The sequence below is a fragment of the Pituophis catenifer genome, unplaced genomic scaffold, assembly GCF_029215685.1.
Source record: "Pituophis catenifer annectens isolate HBS135680 unplaced genomic scaffold, rPitCat1.0.hap2 SCAF_14, whole genome shotgun sequence".
Taxonomy (NCBI): Eukaryota; Metazoa; Chordata; class Lepidosauria; order Squamata; family Colubridae; genus Pituophis; species Pituophis catenifer.
Genome location: NW_027256894.1, coordinates 15,486,877 through 15,514,178, shown reverse-complemented (window position 1 = coordinate 15,514,178; position 27,302 = coordinate 15,486,877). Strand labels below are relative to the sequence as shown.

The following is a 27,302-nucleotide window of genomic DNA, read 5'->3' as shown; positions in this document are numbered from 1 at the left end:
AAAAAAAGAAAGAAAGAAAGAAAGAAACAGCTTTTTAAAAACTTTCTTCAGCTTCAGCTGAACCTTATTTATAATTGCTTTCAAAGGAACATGCCTAGTTGACATTTTCAAAGAAAAAAAAAAGGAGGGGGAAAAAAGCATTGGTTTCAAACACCTCCACAAAAGTGCCTTTAATATAGATTGTTTCAAGAAGAGCTGGGAACAAATCCAAGGAAAAGAAGATGGATAAGAAGCAAACATATAATCCTAGTAGGAAGACGATGTAGGAGATGACCAGGATGAGCCCGAGGGGGGGTGTCAAATGTGTCATCAGTCATGAGTCCCTTCGCGCCCACAAGAGATCTAAATCCAGGCCATATTGAATTCCTTCTACTTTTATCTCCCGCTAATTTCCCTTGGCTGTTAGTAGTTCAGATTCTTGTAGAGAGCTTAAGCTTCCAAAAAGAAATCTTGATAACCGTTCGAACTGTCTGGATCTCCTAATTTTCCTGGTGCTTGACAGATCATAAGACAATATGATGTTTCCTTAGAGAGGGCACAAATCATGACCCCATCCTAAGCTAACACTTCTTAGTCAGTTAGTGGGTGTCCCAAGACACTGTGGGGGCCGCCCATTTGCCACTTCAATAGACTTTCATAGTTTTTCCAAGCAAGTTCACCTTATTGATGTTCTGTTCATCTGGAGAGAGGTCTCCTGTTGGACAAATTCTCTGTATATGAGAAGATTTTGAGACCAAAGGGGAAGACCTTGAGAAGATGGAATTGAATCTGTTGATGGACTTGGAGATTTGGCTTCAAAATTTGGCTCTTCCTATCATAGATAGTTAGATAGCCAGATACAGATAGATGATAGATAAGATAGATACTGTAGATAGATAGATAGATAGATAGATAGATAGATAGATAGATAGATGATGGATGATGGATAGATAGATAGATAGATAGATAGATAGATAGATAGATGATGGATAGATAGATAGATAGATAGATAGATAGATAGATAGATAGATGATAGATGGATAGATGGATAGATGGATAGATGGATAGATAGATAGAGATAGATAGATAGATAGATAGATAGATAGATAGATAGAGATAGATAGAGAGATAGATAGATAGATAGATAGATAGATAGATAGATAGATAGATAGATGTTCTTGACTTAAATGTTACATCCTCAAAACATGTGTTCTGTCAAGAAACTCCAATTTTTGACTCTAGCTACACAGCTGCTATACTTTATAGTTATTCTGTGTGGAGAACAAGATTTTCCACCTTATTTTTCCTGGCTCCTATCATTTTGTCACTGTGATGATGATTATATATTTTAGATCATCGTGAGTAAATTTACTTGTTACAAGCCAGGCAGGTCATGAATGTTCTCAAATAAATGCATCTATCCTGAATACAAAAATTCTGCTCCAACCTCTTGTGATAGACCTGAAGAGCACCGTTTGGTCCCACCTTCATTATTGGGGGGGGGGAGATGCATTAAAAGAAGTCCAACTTCTCTATAGTGTAATAGCTAACATATCATCCACACTTCTTGAAAAATTCACCAGGGGCATCACAAAGGCCACATTCATTCTGCCCAAAGTGACAGGGAAACCTTCACTTAATCTGTTGCAATCTAAAAAAACAAAAAAAGGTTTTTAAGTGCACATTATTGAACATGGCAAATCCTCTAGAAAAAGGCATCGCAGGTATTTCAAGGAGGAGGAGGAGGGAAGGTAGTACAAGGAGGAGGAGGAGGCAGGAGGGTAGTACAAGAAGGAAGAGGGAGAGTAGTAGAGAAGGAGGAGGAGGAGGGAGGGTAGTACGAGAAGGAGGAGGAGGCGGGAGGGTAGTACAAGAAGGAAGAGGGAGAGTAGTAGAGAAGGAGGAGGAGGAGGGAGGGTAGTACGAGAAGGAGGAGGAGGCGGGAGGGTAGTACAAGAAGGAAGAGGGAGAGTAGTAGAGAAGGAGGAGGAGGAGGGAGAGTAGTATGAGAAGGAGAAGGGAGAGTAGTACGAGATTGAGAAGGAGGAGGAGGGAGAGTAATACGAGAATTAGAAGGAGGAGGGAGAGTAGTAGAGAAGGAGGAGGAGGCAGGAGAGTAGTACGAGAAGGAGGAGGAGGACGAGGGAAAGTAGTAGAGAAGGAGGAGGAGGAGGGAGAGTAGTATGAGAAGGAGGAGGGAGAGTAGTACGAGAAGGAGGAGGAGGAGGGAGAGTAATACGAGAAGGAGAAGGAGGAGGGAGAGTAGTAGAGAAGGAGGAGGAGGAGGGAGGGTAGTACGAGAAGGAGGAGGAGGCGGGAGGGTAGTACAAGAAGGAAGAGGGAGAGTAGTAGAGAAGGAGGAGGAGGAGGGAGGGTAATACGAGAAGGAGGAGGAGGAGGGGGAGGAGGAGGAGAAGGAGGAGAAGGGAGGGTAGTACGAGAAGGAGGAGGGAGAGTAGTAGAGGAGGAGGAGGAGGAGGAGGAGGGAGAGTAGTAGAGAAGGAGGAGGGAGAGTAGTAGAGAAGGAGGAGGAGGAGGGAGAGTAGTATGAGAAGGAGAAGGGAGAGTAGTACGAGATTGAGAAGGAGGAGGAGGGAGAGTAATACGAGAATTAGAAGGAGGAGGGAGAGTAGTAGAGAAGGAGGAGGAGGCAGGAGAGTAGTACGAGAAGGAGGAGGAGGACGAGGGAAAGTAGTAGAGAAGGAGGAGGAGGAGGGAGAGTAGTATGAGAAGGAGGAGGGAGAGTAGTACGAGAAGGAGGAGGAGGAGGAGGGAGAGTAATACGAGAAGGAGAAGGAGGAGGGAGAGTAGTAGAGAAGGAGGAGGAGGAGGCAGGAGAGTAGTACAAGAAGGAGGAGGAGGAGGAGGGAAAGTAGTAGAGAAGGAGAAGGAGGAGGAGGAGGGAGAGTAGTACGAGAATGAGGAGGAGGAGGAGGGAGAGTAGTATGAGAAGGAGGAGGAAGAGGAGGAAAAAGAAGAGGAAGAAGAAGAGGAAGAGGAAGAGGAAGAGGAAGAGGAAGAGAAGAAAGATGTTGCAATACGGACTTTTGAATGTGGCTTTTCTCATTTGTTCCTTAAGGCTCTGAAGAGTTGCTACTCTATGGTTGCTCCTAAAATCTCTGTTCCATCTTCCCCTGTGTCTGCACTATAAAACGAGGCATAAATCAACAGCAGCCGAGCATTTTGGAAAAATGTCTCCATTCTACAGGTGCAGCAGGCCTTAAATCAAAATCTCCATTACAACGCCTACTGCAACTGCAACTTTACGTTAAGGTAAATTGAGGTTCAGATCTCCTGAGACAAGAGAATTCCCACCCACCCACCCATTTGTTTATATAAACCCAGAATGGGCTAGAGCAGTAAGATTTAAAAAAAAACTGTCACCTCTTTCTTAAAGAAAGGAAGGAAGAAGCAAGGAGAAAAGTTTAGAACGGGAAAAAAAAAAGAAGTGGGAAAAAAAATCTTTAGCCTCTATGTACAAATCACATTGTTTAAGGAAGAACAACCATCTTTTCACGTTTTGTAGAAACATATACCTAGGTTTAGAACAAGTACACACACACACACACACACATACACGCCAAATATTTTGGGGGTGGGGAAAAATGGCTGTCCCCTTAATTGTCGACGCCCAGTTTCGAGAGTCCTTGCCGAAAATCCTGCAATTCATCTATCTTTCCGTCGAGTACATCTAAAAAAGTTTGTAACTCCGTCTTCAAGTTATTCTGCCGGTGTTTGCTCTCTTCTACTTCCGTCCGTAAAGCTCGGACTTTCTCTTCCAAGTCTTTATTCCTTTTCTCAGCCGCCTGCAAAACAGAAAGTTAGTTTGAAGAACAGGGTTCTGACTTAGGCTTCCCCAAAAAGCACCAAGCAGATTCCTTGTCCCGACAATATTCCCTTTTTATTAAGTTACTGTGAATTCCTTTCATTCATATCCAGCAAAGTCTGGATATGAGAGAATCCAGGGAGAATTTACAATCACAGACCTTATCTGGCTTGGAGAGCTGCCAAGTTTATATCTTCAACACTTGGCAAGGAATCTCTTGAGAGTCATGAACCAATTAAGCGAACTAATTGTCTCCTGCAAATTCCACTCCCCTTTCGCTCCTCTTTATTCCCTCTGGGAGGGGTCATTCACCGTCCACCTGTGGCTTTACTCCTTAGTCGACCCTTGTTCCTTAGCTGTTCCCTTCTCCTGGCTGCTCTGCGCATGCGCACACTGGGAACAGGCTCCAGCTGTTCGTTATTTAGGTGACCCTGAGGGCATAGATGAACCTCCAAGTAGCCTCAACGACTCTTAGAAAGAGGGCTAATGACCAGATGACTTCAAGGAATTTAAATCCTTCCATTCTCCCCCATTCAGTCGGAACTGAAGAAGTGAAACCTCTTCAAAGAAAAAACAAAATCTCACTACCTGTTTGAAAATGGAATTAGCGGGCATTGGGTTTGGACCGCTGACCTGCAAATGCCACTGGTGATTAAATAGCACAGCCTTATTGCCTTGTGACTTTAGTAGTTGGTATGATTTCCATTCAAGAATGGGAAGAATATTTTCAAATCATACATGGGAAGAATAGTTTAAATGTGTAAACAAGATGAACATATTACAATTAAACCTTCTTATAGAGATGAGGAATCTGTAGAGATGAGGAATCTGTAACCCTCTAAGATATTGCTGAATGACAGGCAACTACCATCAGCCACAACCAGTAGGGCTAATGGTGGGGGATGATGGGAGTTGAGTTCTCAGCCTAGAGGGCTACCTATTCTCAATCTTTGGCTTCTCTGAGAACCTATTTAATTCTCCTGATTTATATCAGAATGAATCACACCCGTTGGCCCTGTCTTCTGCCTATAAGAAAAAGACATTGGCTATAGATTTGAAGCAGTCTTTTATTTAAACCACAAAATGTTTTACCAAAGACTAATAACTATTCATACCTGCAATTTCTGAGAAACCGTTTCACATTCTGTCATGAGCTGAGGTATAATTTCACCCTGTTTCCGTAGATCTTCCAATTCCTGGAGAAATATGCATGCCATGAAATTATAATCACATACATCCTCACCTTCCCACCTTCTTAAATATATATTTAAGACATTAGAAGAAAGCATTAGCACCTGAGTACTCGGGGGAACTTTCCGCTGTCAAAGGAAATGAATCATTAAAATATTAACTTAAGGAGAAAACATGTCTTCTTGCTGTGCTTTACTGCAAACTTAGCAATAATTTCAACATTTAATGATACCTTCTGCTTTAATAAATAGTCCAAATATACAGATATATTTATACATTAAAATGTTGTGTTACCCTTGGGCGACGTGGGGGAAGATAATGTATTAAAATAGCAACATCCACTGCAAACAAATAGGGTGATTCTTAGCTTTCAAGGTAATATCTTGGGAAAAAAAACCTAGAATGGTTGGGGAAGGGATTTCATTAAAAAGTTGTTCCATTACCAATGTTTTGGATGGACTGGCTCGAGAGAAGCTCTTTCCCAAAAAATAGCAAAATCAGCACCAGCCAAGTGGATAGCGCCAACTAACTGATAGGGCAGGGATCAGCAACCTGTGGCTCTGGAGCCGCATGTGGCTCTTTTATCCCTCTGCTGCGGCTCCCTGTCGCTCAAAATATGCATCACAACCACCAATGTGCGAAACCCGCCGGCATGCAATTTATTGAGCTTTTCGACCCCCGGTAGGCGAACCATGGATAAATCCAAGAAAAGAAAAGTTTCAGAAGAAAACAGAACGCTTAATTTCATACTACATTGAAACTGGTCCAAATGGCTCTTTGAGAGTTTATGGTTGTTGACCCCTGGGATAGGGGAATAAAGTGCATTATAACGGCAAGATAGAAGATAGCATTTTAAATGGCTGGAGAATACTCTTTTTATTTATTTATATCCTGCCTTTATTATTTTTATAAGCAACTCAAGGCAGCTAATATCTCCAACATACATTCCTCCTCCTATTTTCCCCATGCAACAATCCTGTCAGGTGGGTTGGGTTGAGAGAGAGAGGGACTGGCCGAAAGTCAGTTGATGAGTAAAGTGAGACTAGAATTTTGCAGTATCCTTCCCCTGGAGTGGGGTGGGAATGGAGATTTTGCAATATCCTTCCCCTGCCATGCCCACCAAGCCACACCCACAGAAGTAAGAAAATAGATATTGTACCTTTACAGGGAGGATACATGAGATGTGGGTGTGGCTTACTGATGATGGCTAACGAGCCAGAAATAGATCTATATAAGTCTCTCACCTGGCAGCAAGAACTTGCTGGCTGCCAGAAAGAAAAAAGCCCAGAATCGAGTGGATGTGATTCCACTGAACTAGGGCTGCAGAAAAACCTTGGTTACGTAGGAAAAACCTGGCTAGAGGAAAAACATATATATATATATGTATGTATTTCTCTTTAGCCAGGTTCTTCCTACGTAAACCAAGATTTTTATGCAGCCCTAGTTCAGTGAAATCCCAATCCACTAGTTTCTAGGCTTTTTTTTTTCCAGCAGCCAGCAAGCTCCCTGCTGCCCATTGGGAGACTAAGGAGAGCAGGGTGCTTGCTGGCTACTAGGAAAAAAAAAAGCCTAGAAACTAGTGGATTGGGATTTCACTGAACTAGGGCTGCATAAAAATCTTGGTTTACGTAGGAAGAACTTGGCTAAAGAGAAATACACATAAAGGCCTACGAAAAGAAAAGAAAACGTGTGTGTGTGTGTGTGTGTATATATATATATATATGTATATATATATATATATGTATATATGTATGTATATGTATATATATATATATAAATTTGTTTTCTGAGGTTTTTGCGGGTGTTTGTATGTAGGTCTTTGGTTATTTGGGTTTTCTCCCACGTAAAATTGGAGGTGTCTTGGCAACGTTTCGATGAAGTCTCATTCGTCATGATGACGAATGAGACTTCGTCGAAACGTTGCCAAGACACCTCCAATTTTACGCGGGAGAAAACCCGAATAACCAAAGACATATATATATATATATATATATATATATATATATATATATATATATATATATGTATGTATGTATGTATGTATGTATGTATGTATGTATGTATGTAGGTAGGTAGGTAGGTAAGTAGGTAGGTAGGTATATATGTGTACTGGGTAAATATTTACTTTCTTTTGCGAGCAGGCAACAGAATAATGTGGGCCAATAAAAAATGATAATAAAGATTATTTTACCTTACCTTACCTTACCTTACCTTACCTTACCTTACCTTACCTTACCTTACCATCTTATCTTATCTTATCTTATCTTATCTTATCTTATCTTATCTTATCTTCTCTTCTCTTCTCTTCTCTTCTCTTCTCATCTCACCTCACCTCACCTCACCTCACCTCACCTCACCTCATCTCACCTCATCTCATCTCATCTTCTAAAGTGCAGGTTTCCAATGTGCTCCTTTCTGAGGGGAATTTCTTTCTGTCACACTTTCTGAGGGGAATTCACACGCTGGGTTTGTCTTGCAAAGGCAAAATTAGCTTTCTGTCTGGCACTCACTGGGGCTTGCTAATGGCAGGGCGCTGCCTGAGAAGCAAACGCAGGGCAAACCTTCGCCAACAAATGAAAAGGCAGCTTGTCACATTTGCGAGTCTGGAAAGTTACAAAATATTAGGATGAGTGCTTTTAGCCATGGAGAAGGCTGGATGAAAAAGGCTTGGCTGTTTTTTTTTTCCTTTGAAGCTTATTGGCAGAAGGTGTTTGAAACTGGGCATCAACCTCTATTCGTCTGAACTGATTCTGTATACAGGTAGTCCTCGCCTTACGACCACAACTAAGCCCAACATTTCTGTTGCTAAGTGAAACATTTGTCAAGTGATTTTTTGTGCCCCTTTCTTGCCACGGTTGTTAAATGAATCATTGCCGTTGTTAAGTCAGTAACCTGGTTGTTAAGTGAATCAGGCCTCCCCATGGACTTTGCTTGTCAGAAAGTCGCAAAAAGAGATCACGTGACCCCCGGGGACGCTGCAACGGTCATAAATACGAGTCAGTGGCCAAGCGTCTGAATTTTGATCACAGGGATGCTGCAAAGGTCATATAAGTATAAAAAATGGTCCTAAGTCACTTTTTTCAGTGCCGTTGTAAGTTGGAACGGCGCTAAACGAAAACTGTTGTAAGTCGAGGACTATCTGTATCGGGCGTTCTTTGAAAGAGGCCAGCGTTGTGAAAAACAACAGTGCACCAAAGCCTAGCACGCTCCTGGTTACACACGCTTGTTTTCAGCAGCTCGATTTAACCCAAAACACGAAGGGCAAAATGTAGCAGAGATTCTTTGGCGAAAAGCTCGGTCCTTTCTAACGACGGCATTAAAAGAGAAAAAATCCTGGTTTTGAGTCTGGAAGAGATGCAGAACTGTTGCCCAAAGACCATGTTCCATTATGCTGAGATAATGGCTTTTATATGTAGTTATTGTATAATTAATGCCTTTTATTATGACATAACGCATCAGGAACTATTACGTTTGTAATGTTTTCCGGTAAATTTGCAATCCCTGCAGCATGTCTGTTGGGAAAATTGGAAAGGATAAGGAAGAGGAAAATAAGGAACTGTAGTTCAAGAGTGTCCTCAAATAACTCCTGTCTGTCACTCCAGCATGGCTAATAATGAGGCATGCTGGGAAGAGTAGTTCAGAAATATCCGGAGGGCGTTATATCTCCAGCTCCCCGTCTTCAAGCTTTCACATGTTCTCTTCCCCATGTCTGCTGTGTCTTAACTACAGTTTCCTGCAATTTACCATTATTAAGAAGGCTTTAAAAAAGGGCCCACTTAGCCGATCCTGTATGGGAACACCTGGAGTTAACCTGATTAATTTCCTGCTGCAGTCAAAACTGGCTCAGAAAATTAATCTGCTGACTTCAAACGCCAGAAATCTTCTTTCTCGTCTTCTAAAACTTACTATTATGGTAGAATAGCATTCAGCTTCTTCTCATTACTTTAAAAGAAAAAGAAAAAGTCTAGAGCCATGACGTTTAAAAGATATAATACAGTAGAGGTATTATTGAATTATGGCCGTGACTCATGATGGATGTAACCAAGCCAATTTTATGACCTCTTTTGCTGTGGCCATTAAGCAGACCAATGGTTCATTCTGAGCCGATTTTGTGGAAAACTGGAAGTAAAGAGATGGGTTTTGGTGAAACCGTCATAAGACGTGGACACGTGACTGCAGGACATAAATGTGGCCTGAAGTTTGGTCATATGGGGAGGGGAGGTGTCAGGCACAAGAAGCCAGGATAGAGTTGAAAAGCAATGTGGGCTTATTCCATGCTCTCTAGAAACAAGAATCTGAGTTGCTAATGGTCAAGGCAAATTGGTGCCAGATAAGAGTCAACGGACTTCAAGGGAAGCTGGACATAAGTCTCTTTTGGGGGCAAAAGGGGCTCCAGACTGATGATGTGCTTGACCCCACCCTCAGGCACAGCCTGGTCATCTCCTTCAGGAGGGTGACCAGCAGAACTTCAAATCCAGGTTGTAACTATGAGTCGTGGTGGCGCAGTGGCTGGAATGCAGTACTGCAGGCTACTTCTGCTGACTGCCAAATGCCAGCAGTTCGATTTTGACTGGCTCAAGGTTGACTCAGCCTTCCATCCTTCCGAGGTCGGTAAAATGAAGACCCGGATTGCTGGGGGTAATATGCTGGCTCTGTAAACAGCTTAGAGAGGGGCTGTAAAGTACTGTGAAGTGGTATATAAGTCTAAGTGCTATTGCTACCCCTAGGCAGATTCATCATAATTTCAAACAGTCATTAAGCGACCATCATACTGTAACTCAAGGACTACCTGTATAACCAAAGCCTTTCTCTCTTTTTCTTTCTTTCTTTCTCTCTCTCCCCTTTCTTTCTTTCTTTCTCTCTCCCCCTCTCCACTTGCTTTCTTTCTTTCTTCCTCTCTCCCTCCCCCTTTTCTTTTTCTTTCTTTCTTTCTTCCTCTCTCCCTCCCCCTTTTCTTTTTCTTTCTTTCTTTCTTTCTTTCTTTCTTTCTTTCTTTCTTTCTTTCTTTCTTTCTTTCTTTCTCTCTCTTTCTTTCTCTCTCTCTCTCTCTTTCTTCTTTTCCTTTCTTTTTCTTTCTCTCTCTCCCTCCCTCCCTCCTCTCCCCCCCCTCTGTCTCTCACTGGAAGCCTATGAGTCAGTCATTCACTCTCTTAACCAAAGCTACCTTACAGAGTGGTTGATTTGGGGATAAAACTGGGAGAGCAAATATATCTATTATGAGCTTCTGAAGACAAAGCCAAGCAGATATGAGGGAATATATGCCTGAATGAGAATGACCCAGAGATGGGTTTCAGCAGGTTCTGACCAGTTCTGGAGAACTGGTAGCGGAAATTTGGAGTAGTTCAGAGAACTGGTAAATACCACGTCTGACTGGCCCCATCCCCATCTATTCTCTGCCCCCTGAGTCCCAGCTGATCAGGAGGAAATGGGGATTTTGCAGTAACCTTCCCCTGGAGGGGGAGGGAATGGAGATTTTACAGTATCCTACCCCTGCCACACCCACCAAGCCATGCCCACCAAGCCATGCCACACCCACCAAGCCACACTCACAGAATCGGTAGTAAAAAAAATTGAAACCCTCCACTGGAATGACCCAATACAGTAATTCTTCCCCAACAAATCTTACCTTTGCATCTCTACTTTCCCAAAGATTCATTTTGACCAAGCGTACAACTCTAATAGCTGTTTCCTTCCATTCATAGCTTTACTTACCAACTCCTTATCCTGAAGTTCCGTTTCCAGATCCTGAAGACGCCTGCTAAGCTGTGCGTTCCGGTCGCGTTCCTTATCGATTTCGTTGCACTGTTCTTCCAGTTCCGCGATCTTAAAGAAAGAAAACGCATGGCCTCTTTAACTTTGGCCTTGAAGTAGGACTCTTGGATGGATTTTTGAGAACACGGCGCTCGACATTAACGGTAAAAACTATGCATCCCTTCTTATAATGAGCCCTGGTGGCGCAGGGGTTAGAATGCAGTATTGCAGGCAAACTCTGCCCGCAGTCTGGAGTTGAATCCTGACCTGCTCAAGGTTGACTCAGCCTTCCAGCCTTCCGAGATCGATAAAATGAGGAGCCAGATTGTTGGGGTCAAGGCCAGTGGTGGGTTGCTACTGGTTCTCCCGGTTCTTGCGAACCGGTAGTGGAAATTTTGAGTATTTCGGAGAACCGGTAAATACCACCTCTGCCTGGCCCCGCCCCTAATCTATTCGCTGCCTCCCGAGTCCCAGCTGATCAGCTAGAAGGAAAAAATCAGGGCTCACTTGACAAAGAAGAGGAAACCATAGCTTTAAATTGAGAAGCCAAGAAGACTCCCAACTAATCGGTTAGAACCGATCCGCTCCTTGTAAACCGCTCGGTGGTGGTAGATTGGCAATTGAGGCCAAGCTGCCTGAAAGTGGTTTCCGATGCTCTCGGTGGTGGCAGAGTGGCAAAAAACTGTTTAAACTCATGCCGCGGCGTTTCAAAGGACCGCCCTATAGCTGATCAGCGGTAAAAGGCAGTGTGGTGGTAGATCAGTGCGCTCCAAAAACAAATGGGTAGACCAGTACGGCTCTGCAAGCAGTTAAAAGCCTGGTGGACCAGTACCTCTGCTAAATCCTAAAGAATTGCTTGTCACATGACCATCAAACCACGCCCACAAAATAAGCCACGCCCACAGAACCGGTAGTAAAAAATTTTAGAACCCACCACTGGTCAAGACAGGGGTGAAATGCTCCCGGTTCGGACCGGATTGGGCAATCCGGTAGCAATTGTGGCAGGTAGTTTGAAGAACCTGTAGCGATGGCAGCATGAGGCTCTGCCTACTCACCCGGGTGTCGTTACTTCCTGCTTTTAAAAGGTAAAAAAAAAAAAAAAAAGACTCTGACGATCGCGCACCACAGCTGTGATCGTCAGAGCCTTTTTTTTTTACTTTTAAAGGCATTTTTTTACAACCTATTCGCCACGCCCACCCAGTCACATTACCTCCCCCCCAAGCCACGCCCACAGAACCGGTAGTAACAAATTGTACATTTCACCACTGTGTCAAGATGCTGACATTTGTAAGCTGCTCAGAGAGTGCTGAGCAGAGAGTAAAGTCTAAATGCTATTGCTATTACTAATGAAAAAAATTATCATTAATTTTTTCCTCCAATTTTGATGGACACCTTAAGAAAAGCAACCTCCATCTCTAAAGAGTTTTAAGCTCTTTAATGAGATTTAATGAGGATCTTAGCAATAAATAGCAAAAACAGATGCTTTCAGTGGTGAAATGTACATTTTGTTACTGCCGGTTCTGTGGGTGTGGCTTGGTGGTGGTGGGGTAATATGGCTGAGTGGGCGTGGCCATTTTTTTTAACTTTTAAAACCATTTTTTTACAACCTCTTCAGGTGAAAAAAAATGCTTTTAAAGCCTCTGACGATCCCAGCTGATTTGTCTGATCGGCAGAGGCTTTTTCTTTTTTATTAAGCCTCTGACGATTGCAGCTGACTTGCCTGATTGGCAGAGGCTTTTTCTTTTTTTCCTTTTAAAAACATTTTTTCTATAACCTCTTTGGGCGAAGAGGGTGTAGAAAAAATGCTTTTAAAAATAAAAATAAAGCCTCTGATGATTGCGCGGCTCAACTGGGCAACAGGGGGTGGGGGGTGGCAGGGATTTTTGCTACCGGTTCTCCGAACCACCCGCCTCCATCGCTACCGGATCAGGCGATCCAGTGCGAACCGGGAGCATTTCACCCCTGGATGCTTTCCTTTGTGGCATCCCGTACCTTACTCTGCAGCTGATCGTTTTCGTCTTTGCTAATGGAAAACTGCTTTTTCCAGTGTTCTATGCTGGCCGCCGATTCCTGGAGAGCCGTCGTGAGCCTGGCGTTGCTCTCCCTTAATGTCTGCAGTTCCATTTCCCATTTCTTCACATTGGAGGTACTGAAGACGAGAAAACACACATAGGCACCCTTGAAATTCGTCGGCACAAGCTTAATTGTGATTTGTTTTTTTTTCAAAAGTAACAAAAGACCAATGCCCCTCCCTATTCCACCTGTGCAATTAACAGTTGTTGTTTTTTTTCAGGGTAAACAAAATAAATTAGTGTTATACATCGGCCGTTAGGTTCCTCGTTTCCTTGCATTCCTACACTCTTTTCCTAAAAGAGGGCACTCTCATGATTAACAGAGAGTTGGAAGGGACCTTATAGGTCATCTAGTCCAACCCCCCGCTCAAGCAGGAGACCCTATACCAGTGATGGTGAACCTATGGCACGCTATAGGTATATATATATAGGGCACACTTTAAGCCCTAATGCGTCTTTTGGAGCAAAAATTAATATAAGACCCGGTCTTATTTTCAGGGAAATACGGTATCAAGTAGTTTACTCATCAATGGAAGGAGATAATTACTTGATTCATTCTTTTAGTTAGTTCCATAGTCCATCTTTCTTCCAGGAACTCAGATACTTCTTTGGTGAGGTTTGTCTCCTAAAAGTCAACCCTGTGGATTAACGTTGGACTGAGACATTGTCCCTGGATATTCTGTCTTTAGCCGTGTTATTTTTCCCCCTGTATGTTTTACATAACAGGCTGGGCTCAGACATCACACAAAGCTGAAAACATCTCCAAACTCCAACCTGACTAACAACAATAACAACAAAAATCTCATGGCTTAGCTTCACCCATCATCGTTTAAAGCAGTGGTGGGATTCAAATTTTTCTACTACTGGTTCTGTGGGTGTGGCTTGGTGGGCGTGGGATGGCATGGCATGGCTTGGTGGGTGTGGCTTGGTGGGCGTGGCAGGGGAAGGATACTGCAAAATCCCCATTCCCTCCTGACTCCTGGGGGAAGGATATTGCAAAATCCCCATTCCCTCCCCATTCCTGGGGCCAGCCAGTTCTCCGAACTACTCAAAATTTCCGCTACCAGTTCTCCAGAACCTGTGAAAACCTGCTGGATTTCACCCCTGACCTCACCTCATTCCTAATTGGTCTGAAAGGGATACGTGCATAAGCGCACCAGCGTGCCTTCCATCTCTGTCCTACTGTCCTCATTTATTCGTATCCATTTAATGTATTCATAATTGTGTTTATGCTTATATCTGTTATTTTATACACGCTTGACAAAGATAAATAAATAAATAAATAAAAATCCTGTCACGAGAGTCACCCATAGTTCATGAATGACTCTAGAAAACTGCTTTACCTCTGGGCAAGGGCAATCCTGAGTTTGTCGTTTTCCATTTTTAGCTGCGCATCGCTGGGGCCCCCGTGGGAGGTTTTTTCCTCATCCGTTCCATTCACACTAGATGTTCGAGTAGAACATGGAGTTTCACGGCCTGATTCCTGCATGAAAGGATTTCAAGAGGGCAAGAAAAAAAAAAAACACATCGTAACCAAAGCATTCGTTTTCTCGACATGTTAGATCATGTTGCAAAACACAGAATAACACTCCTATCATTTTGGGAGCGAGCCAATCAATGCTCACCCTCAAGATGGACACCCTCCTGCTAATCCAGAAAAATCTGCAGTATTCAATTTGAATACTTCATGTACGTTAAGAATGCTTTTATTTAAAATAAATTTTTTAAATCTCCATTATTAAATTTATATGCTGCTTGTTTCACGGTCCAGCGACTCTGACTGGCTTACAGCACTGTAAAAGCACATATAGATCAATGAAAAATATTGCAAACATTCAACAGTAAGAATTACTGGATAGAGCCTGGATAGCTCTGCAGACAAGGCACTGTAATTTAACACCAGCTGTCTGCAATTAAAGTAAGTTCGAATTTTGACAGGCTCAAGGTTGACTCAGCCTTCCATCCTTTCTAAGGTAGGTAAATTGAGGACCCAGTTTGTGGGGGCAATAAGCTGACTTTGTATAAAATATACAAAAGTATGAAGGCTATTGCTTAACGCATTGTAAGCCGTCCTGAGTCTCCGGAGAAGGGCGGCATATAAATCAAATTAAAAAAAAAAAGCATTAATAATGAACGCAAAATCTTATAAAAAAAAGGACCAAAGCATTAATGAGGTGAAGGTGGAATCTTCTCCTGATCTGCTAACCCCCTCCAGAGTAGATGACCTCATGGGGGCCCAGGTCAAGCTGGCAGAGCCAAGATTTCAGCCACTTTCAGAAGACCGAGAGGGTGGGGGCAGATGTCGCCTTCAAAGAATTTTTTTTTGCATTCACAGGTTTCTTAATAGAATTTTTTTCCCCCAAGCATTCAAAATCAATACAATATGTTCAAAAAATAGTCTTGTCAATGCAAACTGATCCCTTAGCAAAATCATAGGTTGTATTCATGCCAAGACAGTACTCAAGAGAAAGAGTGACAGTTTTTTTTAAAAAAATCCTAGTATATAAAGCAGAGACATCACCCTGCCAACAGAAGTACATATAGTCAAGGCTACTATGGTTTTCCCAGTTGCAATGTATGGCTGTGAAAGTTGGACCATAAGGAAGGCTGAGCGCCAAAGAATGGAGGCCTTTGAACTCTGGTGCTGGAGAAGACTCCTGCGAGTCCCTTGGACTGCAAGGCCATCAAACCTGTCAATCCTAGAGGAGATCAACCCTGACTGCTCTTTAGAAGGCCAGATCCTGAAGAGGAAACTCAAATACTTTGGCCACCTAATGAGAAGGAAGGACTCCCTGGAGAAGAGCCTAATGCTGGGAAAGATGGAGGGCAAAAGAAGAATGGGATGGCAGAGAACGAGGTGGCTGGGTGGAGTCACTGAAGCAGTCGGCGTGAGCTTAAATGGACTCCAGAGGATGGTAGAGGACAGGAAGGCCTGGAGGAACGTTGTCCATGGGGTTGTGATGGTCGGACACAACTTCATAACTAACAACAACAACAGTATATAAAGAGATGCAAATGACAAGGGCGGGGCACATTGAGAATCTTTTTCTCAGGAGGTGTTAACTTTTTTTTAATATGGGGAGAGTTAAATCTGAGCTGGGAGGATTAAAACAGTTCAATATGATCCCTTCTTCGTAATCAAATGGATCTTCTTCCTGTGATTTTTAACACACCAATAAAGCAGAATATTTGTAGCTCAGAGTTGAAATGAGGAGTCCTTGGTGCTCTCTGAGCTTGCTTTTTTCTTCTTCTTAAATTAATACAATTGAACGAGTCCAGAGGTATTTCACGAGAAGAGTCCTCCACTCCTATGCTCACAATAGAATCCCTTATGCCACCAGGCTCAAAATTTTGGGCTTGGGCAACCTAGAACTACGCCGACAACAGTCTGACCTAAGCGTAGTACACAAAATTGTCTGCTACAACGTCCTACCTGTCAATGACTACTTCAGCTTCAACCACAACAATACACAGGCACACAATAGATACAAACTCAAGGTAAACTGCTCCAAACTTGATTGCAGAAAATACGACTTCAGCAACCGAGTGGTCAATGCCTGGAATGCTCTACCTGACTCTGTTGTTACATCCTCAACCCCCTCAAACTTTAACCTTAAACTGTCTACTGTCGACCTCACCCCATTCCTAAGAGGTCTGTAAGGGGCGTGCATAAGCACACCAGCGTGCCTTCTGTCCCTGTCCTAATGTCCCCATTTATTCCTTACCATTTCCTGTATTAATATAATAATAATAATAATAATAATAATAATAATAATAATAATAATAATAATAATAATAATAATAATAATAATAATTTTATTTCTATACCGCCCTTCTCCCGAAGGACTCAGGGCAGTGTACAGCCAATTTAAAAACACAAGACACAACAATGATTAAAAATTAAAATAATTAAATAGATTTGGCCAGTTTAAAACCCCAAAAATTTAAAATACCCCAATTTAAAATCATTATGTTGATAGCCTGGCCTGGCGGAACAACAGGGTCTTCAATGCGCAACGAAATATCCATGTTTAACTTATTCCTGTTATCTCGTACATGTTTGACAAACTAAATAAATAAATAAATAAATAAATAAATAAATAATAAAAAAGCTTAAAGCTTTCAGTCAAAAACTTGCCTTTTTCCCTTTTGCAAGCTTGACATGACCAATCAGTCCTTCCCCCATCCTTTAATAGAGAACAGATTTTAACAGATTTAACAGATTAACAGAGTTGGAAGGGATCTTATAGGTCATCTAGTCCAACCCCCCGCTCAAGCAGGAGACCCTACACCATTTCTGACAAATGGCAGTCCAATCTTTTCTTGAAAGTCTCAAGTGATGAAGCTCCCACAGTTTCCGAAGGCAACTTCTGTTCCACTGGTTGATTGTTCTCACTGTCAGAAAGTTCCTCCTCATTTCTAGGTTGAATCTCTCCTTGTTCAGTTTCCATCCGTTGTTCCTTGTCTGGTCTTCGGGTGCTTTGGAAAACAGCTTGACCCCCTTCCTCCTCTCTGTGGCAGCCCCTCAAATATCGGAACACTGCTCTCATGTCTCCCCTGGTCCTTCTCTTCACTAGACTAGCCATGCCCAGTTCATGTAACCATTCTTCATATGTTTTAGTCTCCAGCCCCCTAATCATCCTGGTTGCTCTTCTCCGCACTTTTTCTAGAGTCTCAACATTTTTTTTATAGTGTTGTGACCAAAATTGAATGCAGTACTCTAGGTGTGATCCTACTAGGGCTTTATAGAGTGGTATTAGTATCTCACTTGATCATGACTTACTTGCGAATGGTTACTGGAAGTTTCCATTTTTTCTTGCGACCGGTCTCTGGCGAGTCGAGCGGCTTCTTTCACCTCCTGGAACTTCTCAGCAAACTAAACGGGAACACAAAGATCAAAACATTGCCTTAGCCTTTGGATTCCAGAGCTATGAAAGTGGGGAAATGCATATTATGTTGGGTTATGTCCTGGTCTCATAGGCGGCTGATCACAAACTGTAGTAAACTTAGGCATACACAGCAATGGTGGGTTTCAAATTTTTTTACTACCAGTTCTGTGGGTGTGGCTTGGTGGGTGTAGCACTGCTTGGTGGGTGTGGCTTGGTGGGCGTGGAAGGGGAAGGATACTGTAAAATCTCCATTCCCACCCCACTCCAGGGGAAGGTTAGTGCAAAATCCCCATTTCCTCCCGATCAGCTGGGACTTGGGAGGCAGAGAATAGATGGGGGCGGGGCCAGTCAGAATTTTTACTACCAATTCTCCAAACTACTCAAAATTTCTGCTTCCGGTTCTCCAGAACTGGTCAGAACCTGCTGAAACCCACCTCTGATACACAGACATAAGACTTCACTAGACATATTAGCTTGTTCCAATTCAGAATTCAATCTCCATGAATATTAAAGAGTAGGAAAAAAAGAAAAATACTCAGCCATTGGAAAAAGGTAGATAAATGCACTTTCTGTTCCTCTGTCCTCCTAAAGGACCTTAGAATCTAATTATTTTAATATAGCATTTGCTGGCTCTTAAGAATTCACCCAATAAACTAATCCGTCATTCAGTTTTTGCTTAGCTTGCGGCTTGCAAACCATGGTTTATGGTTTATTATATGCAGAAACACCAGTAGTTATTCAGCAAATGCTGATTTCTCCCACCCCACCCTGAAAATCTATAAACCATGCCATTCATTACCACCTACTGTTATTTTCTTTTCTCCGTTTCAAAGCCAAAGAACCAGCGCTGTCCAAAGACGTCTCCGTGGTCATGTGGCCAGCATGACTAAATGCTAAAGGCGCACAGAACACTGTTACCTTCCCATCAAAGGTGGTCCCTATTTTTCTACTTGCATTTTTTACCTGCTTTCGAACTGCTAGGTTGGCAGAAGCTGGGACAAGGAACGGGAGCTTACCCCGTTACGTGGCACTAGGGATTCGAGCTGCTGAACTGCCGACTTTTCGGTCGACAAGCTTAGCATCTTAGCCCCTGAGCCACTATGTCCCACTAAGAATATTAAGAGAGGCAAAAACAGGTGTGAAGTACATTGCTGAATTGAAATGGAAGATTCTTAAAAGAGGAGAAGAAGGAAAGAAAGGGAAAGGAGAGGAGGAGGAGGGGGGAAGAAGAAGGAGTCCTTGTAGCTCTCTGAACTTTCTTGTTTTCTTGCAGATGTTTCATTACCCAAGTAGATAGCATCATCAGTGAAGGAGAAGGAAAAAGAGAAGGAAAAGAAAGAAGAGTGAGGGAGAGATGAACAAGAAAATGAAGGGAGGGAGGAGGAAAGAGAGGAAGAGAAAGGAAAAGAAAAAAGAAGAGGAAGAGAAGAAGAGGGAAGAGATGAGACTGAAAATGAATTGCGAGGAGGAAAAAGAAAGGAGGAGAAGAAGGAAGAGGAGAAAGAAGACGGAGAAGGTAGAAAGAGAAAAGAGATGAAGGTAAAAATAAAGGGGAGAGGAAGAAAGAGAGGAAGGAGAAGGCGGGTGAAGAAGGAAAGGGACAGGAAGAGGGAAGAGATGAAGATGAAAATAAAGAGGAAGAAGAGGAAACAGAGGAAGGAAAGGAGGAAGAATGAGAAGGAAAAAGAAGAGGAAGAGATGAAGATGAAAATGAAAAGGAGGAGGAGGAAGGAAGGAGAAATGCATAGAACAAATACAAAGGAAGCAATATTTAATCCACTGCCCAACATTTTATGATCACTCAACACACTAACCTACAATTAATGTCGGTGGGAGGGAAGGACCGGCAATAAAAGAGCAGATCAAATGCAGAAAGGAAATCAAAATGATGTTTTTGTTTCAGCTAAAGTGCAAATATGCATTATCATTATTTTTTTTCCCTCCCTTTGGTTGTGGCCCCCTTCTACCCCTCCAATTTTCCACCAAAGCATCTTTTTATTGGCTTTAATAGGGCAGGGTGAAAATGGGAATATAAATATTCATTTGAAACCAAGAGTTATAAATCCTGACTGTGAATATAATTTGTCAGTTAGCCTTATAGTAACCCTGTGGCTGAGATCACATTTATAAAACGTAGATTTGTGTAATCCATCACTAAAAGTTATTGCTAGATTTGAGGAGAGGAAACAGGAAACAAATATCCTATTTTTCTACCACCATTATCTCTGCAAAAACCGGCTGAAATGGATGCTGCATCATAGCGGCCCTCTTTGCTCCTTTCAATATAATTAAAATTAAATGAAACTAGTTCATTAAGGACATTATTACCCTTTCCTATGTTTGATCATTTTCCTTCTGGGTCATCTTAAACATTCATTGGGTGGTGACTTTTGACAACTGAGGGAAGACAGGTTTTGTGAGCCATAAACAGCCACGGATCTGTGGATTACTTTTGAGGTAATGGAAAAGGACCACGATCCATTTAGATGAATTGGGAAGCTTTTAGGCTTTTCAGAGGGAGAGAAAAACAAAACCTTAAGAGGTTATTTATCTTTCCAGTCAATCTCAGGTGGGAGAGAATGATAGGAAGAAAAAATGCAGTGGTTCTGGTTAAGGGTCCAAGAAGAATTAGTTGTAGTCCCATGCCTCAAGTCCGATTAGAAAAACCATTTACAACAATGAAAAAAAAAATATATAGAATGCTGTACAGCAGTCCAAACTGGCTTCCTAAATATGCACAAGCACTCATCCCTGAAACGCAGGCCTGCATTTCAGTGACCCCAAGACATTCTCTGACAGACATCCAGACATATTTGGATAGACCAGGTTGCTTCGATAGAAAACCCATTTAATCTTCTCTGGTACAAGCTGACAAAGCAAGGAGAACCTGTGGCTTAGAGGTTAACACATCTGCCTAATATGCAAGCAAGCCCAGGTTCAAATCCCAGAAGGGTATGGCTAGCTGATGAGAGCTAAATAGCTTGAAATAGATCTATACTAGTCTCCCTTTATTTCTTTGTCAGTATATATAAATTTAACACAAAATATTTGGCATTCAAAATTGCTTCTGGGCTTTGGGACTCCCAGATGTTTGCAATGGCCCAGAGCAGGGTCTTCTAAAAACTATTACTCAGTGGTGGGATTCAAATAATTTAACAACTGGTTCTCTGCCCTAATGACCGGCTGGGTGGGCATGGCCATGGTGGGCGTGGCCAGGGGTTGTGACAGGTAGCACTCAGCCTCCTGCACCCTGGGAGCAAAAACAGGCTGTCAGGGGGATGCACCGACCCCCGTGCCCCATTTTGGGGCTAGTAGGCCTACCTGTAGCCTCCTGGGAGCAAAAATGGGCCACGGGGGGCTGCACCGCCTTCCCACACCCTGTTTTGGGCCTAGTAGGCCTCCCTGCATTTACCTGGGAACCAAAATGGTGTGCGTGAGGACTCCTGGAAGGGGCGGTGCGGGGCCAGACAGCAATTTAACTACCGCTTCGCCCGAACTGGCCCGAACCGGCTGAATCCCACCACTGCTATTACCCAATTGCCTTGCTTTTCTTTTTGGAACGGGAAAACAATTAAATATGTCATGGATTTAATGTTTAATGAAATCAAAACAAGAAGTATTACATGTTAATGAAGTCAACTACAGTTTACGGGCACAGTCACCAGCCTCTCCCATCACAACTGAAGGTGGAGAAATGTTGCCTGGGGAACATTATACATTCAGCCACAAAATGAGTCCCCTGTTCCTAATTAGGAAAAAAAAAAACAAGGAAGAAGGAAGTCTGGGGCACACAAGGGCAGAGTCACACACGGAAAGGTTGCAAACTCCATAAAGGTTTGGCTTGTGCAACAACCAGACCTTCCTTCCCGCTTAAGGAGGGGAGGTTACAGCTGAATTGGCCGGCAATGTGGCCTCTGTTCTAATATCTCATAGCCTTTCAAACTTTCAGGGTTGAGAAGGGCATGATTAACGGGGAATTCTTAGAACGCTCAAGGGCATTTCATCCAGAGAGCCAATAGCAGTCTCAGGCTGTTAGTGGCTGAATGCTTTGCATTTTTTACAGGACCTGTTTGCTCCGTGTCAAGATAAGTGCCTCTTTTAGAGCAGGGACAAGCACTATGATTATTTGCCCTGACTTTTGTCTCAAGGCAGAAAGGAAAGCAGCAAACTGCTGCTTACCAAACAATTACTTGGCTCATGTTACAGCAATCTTTCTTTTACATCTTTTGTCAACGCTGAAAAAAAGACTACAGTCACACAATCACCAATACACTTTACTTTCTACGGCATGTCCTTGTCCCCTCCTGCTTAAACAGCAAAGAGGAGGTTAGACACGTCTCTTCGCTTGCCAATTTACCTGACACTTGTTGCTTTATCCCAATCCCACAGATAATGGTTAATGTCAATTCTCATTGGTTTCAGCGCATCATCTTTAAACCAGAGGTGGGTTTCAGCAGGTTCTAACCAGTTCTGGAGAACCGGTAGCAGAAGATTTGAGTAGTTCGGAGAACCAGTAAATACCACTTCTGACTGGCCCCTGCCCCCATCTATTCCCTATCTCAGTCCCAGCTGATGGGGAGAAAATGGGGATTTTGTAGTAACCTTCGGTTTCACTGGCAGAGGGGTGCAGGAGGCAACTGAAAACTGTCGTAGCCGAAAATGGAGCTCGGGAGCCCATTTTTACTAGCGGAACGCTCGGGCCACCACAGGCGCCCCCGACACGAATGACATCGATCAGGCCACGGCCACCCTGCCCCCCAAAGTCAAACACAACCTCAATGAAATTGAGTTTGACACCCCTGGACTAGGGAAATAAAGAGCCTCCCCCCCCACATATAGTGATTTGCAGGGGCAGATTATCCCAAAGCAGGGATGGAGCATCAGGCATCCCCAAAATAATTAAAATAGAAAAAAGATCATTAGCACCACCCACAAGCCACTTCCCACCAGCTAATTATAGGAAATTAATCACCTTCCCAGGGAGAAGTTGCTTGTTAATTAAGGGGGAAAAAATGGAAGAAGTTCCAATTTATCAGCAAGACTCCCACTGGATCCATATGCCTGTTCTTTTAATTTGGTGAGATTATTGCAGAGTTTACCAAAAAGAAATGTAACACACACACACACACACACACACACACACACACACCCTGGCAACAACCACCACCCCCAAACGCATACGAAAGTAAACTCCAATTTACCTACCTTTGTCAGCTGCTGTTCAGAAGAAAAACCCAGGCCGAAGACGGTGTTGGCTCTGCTATCAGCCCACTGGCCAAACTTCTGGGACGTTTTTGTGAAAGTCATGTTAGGTGTGATGGTGCTGTTTATAATCACCTGAAAAGGAAGACACGCAACATAGAAAGAGCACGTCATTAGAACGAGAACGTTAGGCCTGCATTGAGAGGGCTGAGTTTTACAGACCGCCTAAAATGAATAGAATAACAGAGTTAGAAGGGACCTTGGAGGTCTTCTAGTCCAACCCCCTGCTTAGGCAGGAAACCCTACACCACTTCACACAAATGGTTATCCAACATCTCCTTAAAAACTTCCAGTGTTGGAGCATTCACAACTTCTGGAGGCAAATCGTTCCACTGATTCATTGTTCTCCCTGTCAGGAAATTTCCCCTCAGTTCTAGGTTGCTTCTCTCCTTGATTAGTTTCCACCCATTGCTCTCTCTTTAATGTGGTTCAAACTAAGTAGAAATTAATGCAAAGAACAGGGACTCAATTTGAACTTGAGAGATATTCAATCCTGTCCATCAGACATTGAAAACAGCTTTGTCTGTTATTACGAACATAATAAGGTAAAAATAAAACACCCTGCTTTAAGGTATGTAAACTCATCAGGAGGAGGACATCCTATGCTAAGGAAAGCACATCCATCTAACTTGAACTAACTCCCTCTACTTCAACTCATTGTGTATTAACCAGCTCCGTTCTCTATTTAAACTACACACCAATTCTCTTTACCACAAGTCACTCAAAGAAGGATTGGCTGCTGGAAGGCATTCTACAAGTATGCCAAGAAATTGCACATAATTCTCTTTAATACACCTCCCATGTTGCCAACAGATGTGCAAAGCCTGAATCGGAACCAATATTCCAGAAAGACATCAAAATTAAGTACATTGCATACCGCAGCTGCTATAATAATTTCTGTACTTCTCCTGATGTGTTTCAAATGACTGCAGAATTGGATGTTTTTCAGTTTTACTGAAAACAAAGGCAGTTGCTTTGTGGCAGTTTGGATTCTACAGGCATATATGCTTCTTTGGGGAGGGAGGGTCTGTGTTTGTAAAGCCTCACAGCATTTTTAACATTGTGGCATTTCCTTTTTGTGTGTGTGTGTGCAGAAATTAGGTTTTTAATCTCCTCTTCTGCTTTTTGCAGTCTTTAGTCTCCTTTGATGAAGGAGACTAAAATCACTTGAAATGGAGAAGACGCAATAAAACTTCATTATACAGTGAAATTTAAATCGAATGACCCAAAATAGAAGGAAGAGAAGTGTGGAATCTCAATTAATTTCACGTGTTATAATCCTTATGTAAATTTTATATATAAGATTCATAAGATACATGAATTCAGATTTGGCCTGTTCCATCTGAAACCTGCTTAACCAGTGTGTATTTTTGTGTGTGCGTGAAACAGAGAGAGATAAAATCAAAGTTTTAGGTTGTTAAGAATTCTAAGAACTGTCTACATATATGGAGAAGGTCAGTGATAGCGAAGGTTATTCTACAGCAGTTCTTCTCAAACTGAGCAATTTTAAGATGTGTGGACTTCAACTCCCAGAATTCCCCATCCAGAATGTTCTAGAACAGTGATGGAATGGTTGTGTGGAAACGTCGTGGGCGCGCACTCGTCGGGGCTGCGCTCAGGAAAAGCCGAACTTGCAGGTTCTAGTGTGCATGCTTGCCCAACGATCAGCTGGCTGGTGCACATGCGCAGACCGGTTTTCGGCACTGCTGTGCGTGCGAAGAACAGCTGATCATCACACGTGCATGCGTGCCAAAAACCTGGAAGACAAACAGCCAAGGCCGTGCATGCCGGGTGGCATGGCTTCGCCTACCATTTCGGACATGCGTGCCATAGGTTCGCCATCACAGTTCTAGAATCTAGAAAACAAACCCTATGCAGATATAAAATATCTGGCCCGCTTAATGCAGAGACATTTCACAGAAAATGTCCACCATGATTGTCTCTGGAGTGTCTCAATCATCCAGGTCATGGTTGTCCCAAAGGTGCTTTTTCTAAAAGCCAACTGGACCTTAAAAAATAATTCACCTCTCATCCAGGAAACTTCTCCAGTTCTTAAGAACTGAAGAAGTTTCTTGGATGAGAAGCGAAACATTTTCAAAGAAAAAAAAAAAACCAGGACAGTGTATCTGCCTTTTGGAAACAGCACCTTTGGGTCCACCATACTTCCAAATAATAAATTTAAGAACCGTGGTGGTGCAGTGGTTAGAATGCAGTATTGCAGGCTAATTCTGCTGACTTTCCAAGAGTTCGATCTTGATCAGTTCAAGGTTGACTCATCCTTCCGAGGTTGGTAAAATGAGGAGCCAGATTTTTGGGGAGCAATACGCTGACTCTGTAAACCACTTAGAGAAGGCTGTAAAAGCACTGTGAAGTGGTGTATAAGTCTGTGCTATTCCTTCCTTCCTTCCTTCCTTCCTTCCTTCCTTCCTTCCTTCCTTCCTTCCTTCCTTCCTTCCTTCCTTCCTTCCTTCCCAGTGGTTACAATGCAGTATCGCACGCTAACTCTGCTCATATTGCCAGGAGTTTGATTCCTGACTGGCTAAAGGTTAACCCATCCTTCCATCCTTCCGAGGTCGATAAAATGAGGACCCAGATTGTTGGGGAGCAATATGCTGACTTTGTAAACCACTTAGGGAGGGCTGTAAAACATTGTAAAGAGGTATATAAGTCTAAGTGTGGAGCATAGAAGAGTTCAGAGGCAGATGCATAAATAAATGTCTTAAACGTATTTATTCATATGATAAATCATATTAACTATGTACAACAGAGATCAAGTCTCATGAGGAACAAACACAAGAAGTGAGTGAGAGAGAGAGATGGAGAGAGCGTGATGAAAAAGGTTGGAGGGGGTTTTATACTCAGGGTAAGCCCCTCCTTTCCACATAGGGGTGGAGACACTCTCTGCCTCCACTGGTGTCTATATGACACATGTGCCAATGGCTTGCAAATACTTGACACTAAGTGCTATAGCTATTGCAATTTTTCCTTATTCAATACTCTAGAAAATATTCTTCAAGTTGCCAAACTAATGCACTGAAGGCAGAAACACCTCCCATGCTCGCTGACAGTTGTGTGAAATTCCAGATTGGCTAATATATTATCCATAGGAGTATACAAAATAATGGCATATTTTTATTCATTGCCAAAAGGAAGACACCAATAGATCTTTTTTTTACAGAGTAAACGGCAAAAGAGGCATTTCCAACAAACCCACGTTATACTCCGCAAAGTAGACCTCTTCCCCTCCCACCTATTCTGGGGCTTAATACAGTTGATAAATGACAGAAGAGTTCAGGTTAAGACTTTATTGAATTTTCACCCGTTTCCCAGATGTATTGCCAGTTATTGCTCTGGAAGTTCCTGGCACAGCGGAGTTCCAATTGTCAAGGAAAGATTTAACAAGATTTGTTCCGCTTTTGATATCTGGGTATCTTCTTACAAAGGGAAGTTTCAGTCCGAAAATCCATTATCTCAATGAATATGATGGGGTTTCGGATTCTCTAATTCCTAAAGGTAAAGGTAAAAGTTCCCCTCACACATATGTGCTAGTCGTTCCCGACTCTAGGGGGCAGGGCTCAGTGGTGGGTTGCCCCAGGTTCGGACCAGTTCACAAGAACTGGTAGTAAAACCGGTGGGAGGCCTCACCCACCGCCCCAGATGTCGTCATCAGCGATCTGCGCATGCACAGAAGCTTCTGCGCATGCGCGATCCCATTGCGAACTGGTAGCAAAGGTAAATAGAACCCACCTCTGCCGGTGCTCATCTCTGTTTCAAAGCTGAAGAGCCAGCACTGTCCGAAGACATCTCTGTGGTCATATGGCCGGCATAACGCCAAAGGCGCACGGAACGCTGTTCCCTTCCCACCAAAGGTGGTCCCTATTTTTCTACTTGCATTTTTTACGTGCTTTCGAACTGCTAGGTTGGCAGAAGCTGGGACAAGGAACGGGAGCTCACCCCGTTACGCGGCACTAGGGATTCGAACCGCTGAACTGCCGACCTTTCGATTGACAAGCTCAGCGTCTTAGCCACAGAGCCACAGCATCCCTTCCCTAATCCCTAGTAGTTTTTAAATTGCAGGTGAATTGGAAATCATTTATCAATGTAGATCAGGGTTGTCAAACTCGATTTCATTGAGGGCCGCATTGAGGGTTGTGTTTGACCTGAGAGGGCTGGGGTGGGTGTGGCCAGGGTGGGTGTGGCCAGCTCGATGTCACTCATGTCAAGGGCGCCTGTGGAGATCCAAGCACTCTGCCAGTGAAAACGGAGCTCGGGAGGGCTGCGTGCGGCCCTCCCAAGCTCTGTTTTCGTCGGCAGAGGCCTCACGGGCCAGTC

The 27,302-nt window shown here is 43.0% G+C and overlaps 1 protein-coding gene across 1 annotated transcript in view; it reads right to left on the bottom strand.

Annotated features, from left to right (window-relative positions):
- Nucleotides 1–3,499: 3,499 nt before the first annotated feature.
- HOMER2 (homer scaffold protein 2) overlaps nt 3,500–27,302 on the bottom strand; it is a 60,892-nt gene continuing 37,089 nt past the window's right edge. The window contains exons 3-9 of the mRNA XM_070953544.1: nt 22,914–23,045; nt 17,603–17,695; nt 14,163–14,302; nt 12,740–12,896; nt 10,709–10,819; nt 4,921–5,001; nt 3,500–3,785 (exon numbers count right to left, since the gene is read on the bottom strand). Of these exons, the coding sequence (XP_070809645.1) occupies nt 3,597–3,785; nt 4,921–5,001; nt 10,709–10,819; nt 12,740–12,896; nt 14,163–14,302; nt 17,603–17,695; nt 22,914–23,045 (903 nt within the window). The 3' untranslated portion in view covers nt 3,500–3,596. The remainder of the gene's footprint in view (nt 3,786–4,920; nt 5,002–10,708; nt 10,820–12,739; nt 12,897–14,162; nt 14,303–17,602; nt 17,696–22,913; nt 23,046–27,302) is intronic.